The sequence below is a fragment of the Lasiosphaeria miniovina genome (assembly GCF_030549165.1).
Source record: "Lasiosphaeria miniovina strain SMH2392-1A chromosome Unknown B0T26scaffold_1, whole genome shotgun sequence".
NCBI classification, from domain to species: domain Eukaryota; kingdom Fungi; phylum Ascomycota; class Sordariomycetes; order Sordariales; family Lasiosphaeriaceae; genus Lasiosphaeria; species Lasiosphaeria miniovina.
The window spans coordinates 118,503-129,356 of NW_026848220.1; the positions used below are offsets into that span (position 1 = coordinate 118,503).

At 54.7% G+C, this 10,854-nt stretch overlaps 4 protein-coding genes across 4 annotated transcripts; 1 reads left to right on the top strand and 3 right to left on the bottom strand.

The window, feature by feature from the left end:
• Positions 1 to 3,235: 3,235 nt before the first annotated feature.
• Positions 3,236 to 4,285, bottom strand: B0T26DRAFT_758192 (uncharacterized protein; the record flags this gene model as incomplete). Its single annotated transcript, XM_060446357.1, has 2 exons — positions 3,987 to 4,285; positions 3,236 to 3,884 (listed from the first exon to the last, which is right to left on the bottom strand). Coding segments are annotated over exons 1-2 (685 nt in total), but the record flags the coding sequence as incomplete, so codon positions are not given.
• On the bottom strand, positions 3,969 to 4,285 carry B0T26DRAFT_758194 (uncharacterized protein). The gene has a single exon (XM_060446358.1). It carries the CDS (start codon positions 4,205 to 4,207, stop codon positions 4,022 to 4,024), a length of 186 nt encoding a protein of 61 aa, XP_060301799.1. The 5' UTR covers positions 4,208 to 4,285; the 3' UTR covers positions 3,969 to 4,021.
• Positions 4,286 to 6,241: 1,956 nt separating this feature from the next.
• On the top strand, positions 6,242 to 8,178 carry B0T26DRAFT_669387 (uncharacterized protein; the record flags this gene model as incomplete). The annotated part of the gene is made up of 4 exons (XM_060439042.1): positions 6,242 to 6,328; positions 6,869 to 6,897; positions 6,941 to 7,208; positions 7,300 to 8,178. The coding sequence occupies 4 exons, from the start codon at positions 6,242 to 6,244 to the stop codon at positions 8,176 to 8,178; spliced, it is 1,263 nt and encodes a 420-aa protein (XP_060301800.1).
• A 359-nt stretch (positions 8,179 to 8,537) lies between these two features.
• B0T26DRAFT_635600 (TAP-like protein-domain-containing protein) lies at positions 8,538 to 10,482 on the bottom strand (the record flags this gene model as incomplete). The annotated part of the gene is made up of 2 exons (XM_060436741.1): positions 8,538 to 9,173; positions 9,262 to 10,482. Coding segments are annotated over 2 exons (1,857 nt in total), but the record flags the coding sequence as incomplete, so codon positions are not given.
• Positions 10,483 to 10,854: the final 372 nt, after the last annotated feature.

A 10,854-nucleotide genomic window follows, 5' to 3' on the forward strand; every position in this document is an offset into this window, starting at 1 on the left:
TGAAAGCCGGGGCCAGCAGCGGCCCCGCAGCCGAAACCACGCGAAATCGGACTCGAAACGAGCTGCTGTTTCTCAGCTCCATTGCCTGAGTACCCGCCAACACTCGAACTAGAGTAAGGCCTGGCTGATGGAGAGGTTGGACGATTGGTCAACATCGGTTGCATGTGTCGGAAGTGCCTAGGGTGTGCAGAACTGGTGGTTGGGTGGGATTGCCTACAACGACATTCCTCGGTCGAGCACGCATGGCCCACTCCATGGTGAAAATGAGACAAGAAGTCTCCTGTCTCAAATTCAGTATAGCGTGGAAGTCTGGCCCAGCCCAGCCCAGCGCACTCCTATTTTCCCACTAGGGTAGTGGGAAAATGGCAACCCGCGATGCGATTCCGGACAGCCCAAGAGTCTATATTATCTATTATAGTACTGAAAGAGGGGCCAGCTCCGTGCGTACATGCACTGGCTCCAGCTTGGCGGCCCAGGCCCGAGAAAGGTAGATTCTTTCATTATAATCCTTTTCTTTAATAATTATGGCCGCTGAAAGTATAGGTAGTAATAATAGTAGATGGTAATTTCTGGCTCGCATCTCTTACACGCTACACGGGCGGCCACCAAGCAAGCTATCGCGACGGCAGAGCAAAATACCAAGACGTGGTCACGAGCGCCAGTGACTCCAAGCCATAGGCGTCTAGTTATAAGTGACTTCAAGATAAGGGTTATATAGATGGCTCCGTAGTATAAACGACTCCAAGCTATGGGCGCGTCTCCCAAGATGCAACCAACGGTATGGGTATAGTTTGTTAGACTTTCTGTCACGAAGGAGAGGATTCGACTGGCATAACACGCAGTATAACCGTAACCTGTATTGTGGAATCTAAAGCTAAGAAGGAAAAGGAAGGTGTTGCGGGGAGCGGGCAAGGCGCGGGGTTCTAGGTATGGTGCGGACCACGTGATAGGTACGCACAGACTACACTCCAGCACTACGTCATTGACACCACCACGGCACCCGCCGTGACTGTCACGGCGCGCAACGGCCGTAGCACACTATAACCCACTACAGGTTGCAAGTCGACGACTTGCAATTCTGGCATCCTTTTGGGGGTTCTAGCGCAGCGGTAGTGGGTGCTGTGAGCTGGCGCCGTCACAGTGACAGGTATATGGGAAATAATTTCAGCAGAACAATAATAGTACCTAGTGCTGGCTTCACACATGTGGTCGCTATTATCGTGAAAATCGAGCTGCTAAAGGTTAGACTTTAGGGAAATTATCTACTTCCCCTGTTATGGGCTTAGTTGGACTCTCGGACCCCCGACCTCTCCAATACTGCCACACTATAGAGATAATGAGCTTGACGAGGTCTGTTACAATCTGGACAACAGGTCCACGGAGCTAGGCCCGGCCTAGGATTGTGGGGGTCTGGACGGCAGGTAGGAGATGACAGGAGACAAGGAGTACCGTGCACAGATTGCGAAAGACAGGCTTTCAACACACAACCAATGTATGCTTAACCAGATGCATTGATAGCTGCAGAACCGTTCTCTAGAGAGAGCGTGCTGCTAGCTCTTATATAGAACTATGAGCAACCAATCAGAGTTCCTGCCTTACATGCTCAGTCGTGCTCAGTCCTAGACGCACTGATCCCTACTGAGCTCCCTGCTCAGTGCGCTCAGTGGGTCTCGGCACTGATCCTACTGAGCTCAGCCATGCTCAGTGCACCTTGGCAATGGCCCCACTGAGCACTCCCTAATTGGATGCACCTTCTCTTAGCGAGAGCCCCACCCTAAGTGCCGTTCCAGCCAATCCGCAGCGGGCGGGCAACGCCCTCTGCACCTTTGAACCAGGATCGTAACAAGGTCAGTTTCGTCTCGGTCTTGGCCGCGCGCGTACTCGCCGCCAATATCCACAAAATAGAATGTCGACTATCACGGCTCAGTCAACGTAAAGAGACAGGGCTGCAGTAATCATCGCTGAATTCGTAGAATCTAAAGATGAAGAAGGAAGCTATGACGGGGACCGCGCAGGGCGCGGGGAAATGGGTAGTTGTGGGCCACGTGATACGTCAGGCACAGACCACACTCCAAACAGGAGCCTGTCCAGGCCATGCCGTGACATCGACCTGATAACCTTCCTAAGCAATCTTCCCTTGACCTCTTCCAATTATATGAATTTCCAATTATATGAATATCGCTAATGAAGTCAATACCTAATTGGAGCTAGCTTCCGGGATAACTACCGCCGTGGGATGGTGTCGAGGACGGCTTCCTCGAAACTGGTAAGTAGGACGGGCGAGCGACGGTGGGCGGTGCTGACGGGGGGCGGTGCTGACGGGGGGCGGTGCTGACGGGGGGCAGGGAGCGGGCCGCGGAGTCGGTGAGAATCATGCACGTATTCGATATTGCAATACAACAAACAACAAGACAACTCAACGCCCCTTCCCCCCGAATCGGCGTTGCTTTGGCGGATACTAGTCAATAGGCCTCGGTCGCCCAAACTCGGGAGCCTCAGCTGTTCCGGAGACGTCAAACAGACCCGTACGTAATCAGAATTACCGCTTCTCAGTTTTCGCTGCTGCCCCTAGTCTATTTGTTAGGGTCTATGAAAGGTGCGCTAGCCGCCGCCAGTCTATCTCTCGAGTGGCTTCTCACGAACGACGAACCGTGACGGAATGGCAAGCGATCTCCGTAAATGGCCGAGATAGGGAGTGTGGCGTCAGGATCCCTGTATACGATTTTTGAAAAATCGTATATAGGGGTCCTGCTCCGGCCATCTGGATGACCGAGGCCCAGCTGGCCCGTCGCGGTGAAGAAGAGCCGCCTACCTTTGCAAACTCGGGCAGCGGCCTCGCGGAAGCGGTCAGAGTCACCCCTCTGTACAACAGCCGTACTAAAATAAGCTGCTACCGAATCAGGAAGAAATTGCTTAGCAAAGGCAGCAAAATCACACCGGTGGCCATCCAAGTCCGTGATCCACTGGCTGAACCACGTCTTGCCGCCTGTTAAAGTAGACACTAGGCGGGTCTGCCGCCGAGGCCCGCGGAAGAAAGGGCGTAGCTCGCGTTTAGTGAAATCCCAGGGGAGTGGCGGTGGTAGCGAACTGCTACCCGCGCCGCCTACCGGTGCTACGGTGTCGGGAACCAAGGGAAGAACCTGCGAAACCACGCCGACCGAGATCCCTCTTAGCATGATGACAAAGCTGGAAACTACCCGGCACGTAAAATCCTCGTCGGCCGAGGCAGGAAAGACCGGATCTCTTTTAAAGGAGGCAAGTGAGCGCGTGTAATCTCGATCAAGCTGCGGTATCCAGGTACCACAGCTCGATGTTAGACTGAAGCCGTGTTGGACGCTTGAGAGTAGCGTTAAGGAGGTATCCGACCGGAGTGCCTTGTGTGCGTAATCGCGATAGACGGTTTGCGGGGGCAACGAGTAATCAGGCTCCACAAATAACTGGCCATTGTCGGGATCCGAGTCAGTAGCGGGAAGGCCCAAGAGCCCGAATATCCGATCTCTCGGATCCGTCGCCTGGAAATGTCGCGTCATTGCGACTAGGTGAGAAAAAGAAAGCATTAGTGGGCGCATATCCAGTTCGGCCTGGGAGATCCGGTACATCAGGTATGCGTTGGACACACCGCTCATACCGAAGTGTTTCAGTATGACCTGGTAGTAATTGGCCTGGATGCTTCCTGCCGCAATGCCGACCCATCTCCATACAATTTCGCAGTCACCCCAGATCACCAAGGCTGAGGACGCTAAAGCAATCTCTTGAATGCACCAGACACGGTAGAACCAGGCGTTGTTGAACAGACAGGCTACGGTATTCCACAGCGGGGAGTCTAGAGGCGGGAGGCACCCATGGCCGGGGCGAGAAGGGTCGGTACCGGAATGGTAAGTCGGCTCGGTAACGGTGACTCCACTCAAGCCAGTGCCTGCAACAATCCCGCAGACCACTGAAAATGCTACGCCGGCCTTATGTGTGAGATCCTCGCCTAGCCAGACGAGAACCTGGGTAGCGTGCTTGTAAATCATACGCATTAGGCGCACTTGATTGCTCCTTTCGTCGACATCATTCTAGTTGATGCAGATTGCATCAGCCCAGACGTATCTAGGTGTGCTGAAGAGCCGCAGACGACGCAGTCCATCGGCAAGATTCTGGGCAATGCGAATGGGCCCGCTAGGGCTCGGTATAGCGGTAAACTTAGGCTTAGTTCCCCAGACATACGATATCGCCTCGTATGAGTAAGTTGCTATAGCCTTGTTACTTCAAGTTGGATCTCCAACGGACCGTCGGCCGCGGGATCAATTCGTAGGAGGCGAATCGAGTCCCGATATAGCAGCTTAGTATATATAGCAGCTCCCGCCGTTGAAGTTGTTGAGGTTTGGTCTGGTATTAGTAGGTCGGTAGCACTTAGGTCGTATAGCCACCGTGCTGTCTGGGTTGATACACTCTGGAGGCCTATTTAGTTTTTAGTACAAATCTAAGCTGGCCGTAAATAGGTCGTAAGGCTTACTCTCCAGACATAGAGGACACTTGCCCTCTGCTCCCGCAAGGCAGGACAAATGCTCAGGCTTGCGAGTATATTGACTAGTAAATAGCTTGCTATAGCTACGAAGCGAGCCGGAGCCAATACTACCACACGTAGTAAAAGATAAATTAATAACTTAATACTCCGTGTGACGGCCCGCCTTACGCAGTAGGGATGTCAATGGTTGAAGGCAGTAACGAATGTAGATTTAAAGCCACGGAAGAGAGAGGAATCTATCGCGGGGTCCGCGCAGGGCGCGGAGAAATAGGTGGTAGTGTTCAGTGCGCACAGGCCTTAATTATAATGCAACTATGTGTGCGTTGCAGACGCGGAAAGAGCGTTCCTTATAGTAGTTTTTATTAGGTTGACAATGTGTGATATATATTAGCTAGCTAACTCTAGGAGGGGAAAATCCCCGTACTAAATGTGTGGGCGAGAACCCGTGCACGGGCCTACAGCCTATGCACCTACCAGCTAGGGCTAAGCCTCGTGTTACGAACCCCCGGTTCATACTGGGAGGGCTGCAGCTAGGGAGGCGGAATAACTAATAATTAGCAAGCAGGAGGACTGCGGGGCTGGGACTTATAGTTGCTCTGTCCTGGGCAACACAGACAAAGACCGACGTGTCCTGTGTCCGTCGGTAATAGACATTGAATCTGGCAGTGGGTTTCTCTCCATGACTAGCGACTTTGTCATCCTTTTAATCCATTGCCCTTTCGTCGTGGTCGATCCGACAACGCTGGCATTCTTCACCATGACAGGGTAAGGCAGAGATTTGGAAGACCCGGTTTTTTTAGCCCAGGAAGCTATATCAACAGTCCCTCTCCATAGTATTTCACCCTGCTCCGTAGTTAGTTTTCCAATGTCGGAGTTATGAGCCGACAAATTTGCCGCCCTTTCAATCTCATCGGTTTCGTCGTCGTCGTCGTTCTCGTTGTCCTCGTCGCCCTCGTCGTCCTCGTCGTCCTCGTTGTCCTCATCGTCCTCATTGTCCTCATCGTCTAATGTATTTGGTAACTCAAAAAGGGCGAGTTGCTCTAGGTGATTCCCAATGTGAGACTCGTACGTATAGCTGTCCTTGAGGTAGACCTCCAGACATAGAGGACACCTGCCCTCTGCCCCCGCAAGGCAGGACAAATGCTCAGGCTTGCGAGTCATTGATGTTGTCCACACCAATCTCCGTTGGATGGGAGGTTCGAATGTGTTGTTGAAACTCGCCAGCTGAGCTAAACCCGTCTGTACACCCCAACGAACAAGCCCAGGTTGTCCAATGCTCCCTCGTGTGCTTTGCTCAGTCCTTGCGGCGGGCGTACTGCTCGTGAGGCAAGTCGCACTCCAGAAAGAGGTATACATGTAGCCGTAGATCGCGGAAGACGTGTTTTCTGCGTCAACCTGATAGCGCCGTTGCATTCATGGCAAGGTTCTAGTTCAAAAAGAACATGATAGAAAATCACCTACTTCCAAGCGTGCCTAGAGTTTATTGACACTACCATGTAGCAAAAGGGACACATGAAGGGCCCATGAATGTACTCTTTGGGAGTGTGAGGGACTCGCAGCTCGTCCAGATTTGCTGTAGATAAGGCATAGGATGCTCCCGAGACCTCTGACTGATCGTCGTCAAGTTCGGGCGTGGCAAGACTCTCAATCCCTGTCGGAGTACTGAACTCCTTCAAATCGTTAGGCAAAGACGACGCGACGGTGGTTCTTTCACCGCCATCAGCATCCACCATGACGACATCTCCTGTCTCGGACTCAAGTTCCTGGCGAAGTCGACTGCTGTGCTCTTCCCGGTACTTGAAATACTTCCGGCGTTGGGTGAGAGCTACTCCCAGTCTCTTAGCAATGAGTGGATCGAGACCACTAAACTTGTGTTGCACATGCTGGATGTCCCCAGGCTCGTAGTGCTCAAGGGCCTGGGCTCCAATCCTTGACTTGAACACGTCATGGGAAGCTGGGTTGCTTATTGTCAAAGACAACCGAAGCAGACAGTCAACTACGCCGCCGATGTTGCCGAGGATTTGAGCAAGCTCGGACTCTGTAGAAGACTCGTCGTCGTCGTCTTCGTTAACCAAATAGCGTGCTATTTCGTCGTCAACTTCACTTGGCTGGCCTTCGCCTTGCGGGGACCCCTTTTCTAGCAGCGTATCTTGAGCTAGTGGAAGTCATTAGCCTATCATCAATCCAGCTTCGTTCAGTCGTGGGTTTACCTTCTCCTAGCAACTGGCACAGATCCCGCAGCAAGGAAACGACATGATTACGGAGTGAAGATGCGTCGCGGAGTCGATATTCCAGCGATCTAGACCCTGAAGGCCGGTGTGCACTCAAGCTTCCCACCCATAACTTAAATCTCGCCAGGTAGGAGCTCGCCGTCGATGCCGAGTCGGGTGTGTCATTTAGTGATGTGATGAGATATTTGAAGGACGGCAGGGCAGACTACTTCCTAGTCCGAGATCTCGAGACTGAGCACCAGATCCTCCAAAACACCTGCGAAACCCATCTCAAGGGAATTGCCCCGGACTCTAGACTTGACGAGCTGATAGAGAACCCCTTTTGCACTGATTGGAAAGGATTTGACGACCAAATCCGCCTCTGGCTGTGGCGGTCGCATAGTGCGTTCCAACAAAGACTGACGGAGATGATGCACGGTGCGACCAAGGAGCAGCAGCAGATGCTGGCAATCCAGGAAGACAGAAAGGTGTGGTTAGCCCTCCAGCTAGATTGGATCGCTGATGCTAACAGTGGGTGTCTCCAGAGCAGCTGACGGATGCTCGCTCCATCTAAACGAGATCAAACACCGCACCGGCTTTACACTCAAGAAGAAAGACTACACCAGCACCTTGACGAGAATCAAAGAGGGAAACTCGGTTTTACTCAAGCTCACCCAGCAGAACAATGAGCTGGAGCCCAGCAGGCGCTCTCGGTCTCAGGCCAAGGTGGCGCGACTCATCCGCCAGCTCTCCCGCAGCACAGCAGTCGGCTGCTACGGGCTCGTCGCGGACGTCGAGCACAAATTCGAGCTGTACCCCCAGCCAAATCAGCCAGAAGCCCGCTCATTCGTGACCCTTCGCCAAGTCCTCGAGGAGAGCGAGAAAGGCGGCCTCTCACCTCCCTTCGGCTACCCCGAGCAGCTGAAGCTAGCACTAGCTCTTTCCACCAGCGTCCTCCATCTCTACAACACGCCCTGGCTAGCGAGGATCGTGACTCTTGACGACGTCGTGTTTCTGCGGGAAACGTCCCTTAATTATCACAGCGCGTACCAGCCATTCGTAGCTAAAGATTTCCCACCGCAACCCAACTCGCAGCCACAACAAATGCACCCTCCTCTCCCCGCGCGACTCAGGCCAGTGGACCTAACGGTTCTATCCCTCGGCACGCTGCTGATTCAAATAATCACGGGCCGGCGCATAGCAGACCTGGACTTCGACCTCGGCGGTAGTAGTGGCAGCGGGACCGACCTGAACTCGGTGCTATCCAAGAAAGAAGCAGCAAGCCAGCTGGCAGGCCCCGTTCTGCAGTGCGGCGGCATGAACTACGAGAGCGCGGCGCAGTGGTGCCTAGGCAGCATCCTCGGGGTGGCGGGTCTCGAGGACGACCACTTCTGCCAGGATTTCTACGAGGGAGTCGTTGCGCGGCTCGAGGGGGACAGCAGGATACAGCAGCAGTGAAGAACCCGGCAAATCTGACATGGTCACCTGTTTAGATTCGTCGTGGCTGGGAAAACATGGCGTGAATCACGGGGAAAGGTACAGACAAGATATTGGACAGTTCTTAACAACGATAATGTAAGTACTTATGTATGGTGAGTTTTGGTGCAAAAAGTCGTCGTCAATGGATACCATTGAAGGATAAACGGGGCAGATAGAAACACAATGTCACACCCCTGAAGCGATGCACAGTGACGTTTACATCTAGCCCAAACACTCTCTTTAATACTGCCTAAAGAGTGCAGGTCAGGACTTGAGAGGATTTATCCCTTTGTCTTTCGGCGTTTCGATCCCTGACAGGTAGGCCCTTGCAGTTCGGCCTACACTACATCCGACCTAGCAAGCCGGATCAGAAGGCTGTTGATGTCGTGCCCGCCACCTGTCCACTTCTGCACGTCGGCATGGGCCTGCTGGACGCTCCGGAACGCCTCGAGCAGGCGCTGCTTGTCCCGGGCGTCGGCCTCATCAACCGCAGACACGGATGCAGTAGCGGCAGGGTTGTACTGCCTCCAGGGGGTCTGGTCGGCCTCGCACGTCGTCCAGCGGCCGGCGAGGTAGTCCTTACCGTGGACGACGGGGGGCGGGGGCACCTTGCCATGCAGCACGTAGTCGCGCACGGCCAGGGCGGTGCACAGCGAGGCGGACGAGATGGTACAGTGGCCGTACGCCTTCTGCTCGAGCAGGCCGGCGTCCTTGAAGGCCAGTGCCATCTTGACGGCGGCGACGAGCGGTGTGACGGGGTCGTAGGTGTTGCTGAGGAACAGGATCGGAAACGCCGTCTCGATCTTGCTTCCCCTGACGGCCTGCAACAGTGTCGACTCCGACGCCACGCGGTGCGGCTTTGCAATGTCCCAGTTGTTGCACTGAAGCATAATCCCGGTCCAGATGTCGGCAAACTGCGACGTCTCTGCCACCGCCTCAAACTCGGATCTGATCTCGTCGAGCGTCATGTTGACCTGCGCATCACGTGGCAGAGCAAGGCAAGTTTTAGCATTCTCGCAGCCCAAGCGCGAAAGGAAAGGGGAGGCGGGGAAGGAGACGCACCGGCCGTATCTTGTCGCTGCACATGATGGCGCGCTGCGCATCGGTCAAGAGACCGGTCAAGGCGTTTCCAGGCAAGAGGCAGTGCAGCTGGGGATCCTGAAACAGCGCGGCGAGCTGCTCGTGCTGCCGCTCATAGAGGAAGTCCAAGAGGATGCCGAGAAGGGGGAAAAGCTGTGCGGGGCTGTACATAATGGAAAAGACGAGCGTCTTGATGAAGCTGGCGCGGATGATGACGGGGAAGAAGCTATCCGGGTGCGTGAAGGTGATGGGGTTGGCCGAGAGCCCGTCAAAGATGGAATAGTATCGGTGCTCGACGTCAGCCGAAGTATCCCCGTCGCGGTACAGCTTGCACTTGGTGCCGACCTCGGCGCAGAGGCGGAAGAACTCGCCCAGTATCTTGTCGGTGTCGACCAGGCTGTCTCGCCACATGGGCGTCGGGTACAGTTCGGCGTCAACCACACCGTCTAACAACAACCTCCCCACGCGATCAGGGAACATGGAAGCGAAGGTGGCGCCGAGGTAAGTGCCGTACGAAAATCCCCAGTAGACTAGTTTCCCCTTGGTCGGGTTCTCGGCAGCGGCCGCGTGCTGGTCTTTGTCGGCCCGTCGCTCCCACGCGTCAACGATGCTGATCATGTCGCGGGCGACGTGGGCCGTCGAGGCATGGCCAAAGATGCTCTGGCCGTCCAGCTGAGAGTCTTTTTCCCTGCACATGTCGTTGACGGCACGCTGGCCGGCTTCGAGGTACTTGAGGGCGATGTTGCTCGAGTTGACGCCGCCAAAGACAGCATTCATGTTTAACCACTCGAGCCGGTGTCCCAAGCCCTTGCCCGTATCTTCGGGACAGCCATCGCAGGGCGGCGGTGTGGCCCAGCAGTCGGCCTGCGGCGTCGTGTACCCGATACCGCGCGGGTCAAAGCCGATGATGGGCTGGTCCTCGCCGAAGATGGTCTGAAATTCCGGTGCTAGACTAAGAGCTAGAAGCACGCCCGAGCCACCTGGACCGCCGGGGTTGATGAGCATCGGTGACCTGACAGATGTGGTATTCGCATTCTTTGCCGGGAGGAGAAGCAGGGCGATGTGCACTTTGGGACTGATGCATGACTGGGCCTGCGGGTGGTTGTAGTCCAGCGGCACCGTAAGACGAGCGCATTGGAGTAAGGGGTTGATGAAGTCGTAGCACGGCTGCCATTCAAGCTCTGCGCTAGGCGTTATCTGCTGTTGTGTTAGTAGCGAACAGTATGTACCTGGGTATTATGCGCGGCTAGGTATGGTTGTAGGTAACAGGTCAACGAGAGAGAGAGCAACAGACCGAGACCCATGGGTTGAGGGGATCGTAGCTCGATGGCGGATCTGCATGGTCGACATAAGGAACCCTGGCATCCCAGAGGTGCGTTGTTCTGAAATGGCTAAAAACGATAAACAAGACGAGTGCAGTGGCGATCCCAAGTCGAGCCTTTGTCGAATGGCGCCGCGGTGCCACGGGACCTGCAGCTGGCGCTGTTTCGGGCTGGTCTCGGGATTCGACTCCCATGGCGTCAATTGTGGCACAAACTCCGTCACCGACGGTCGATACAACAATTTTGGGTAAAG

Excerpts from the sequence above, each read along its gene's own strand:
- B0T26DRAFT_758194 (XM_060446358.1), bottom strand. The coding sequence starts at position 4,207 with ATGTCTGGGGAACTAAGCCTAAGTTTACCGCTATACCGAGCCCTAGCG.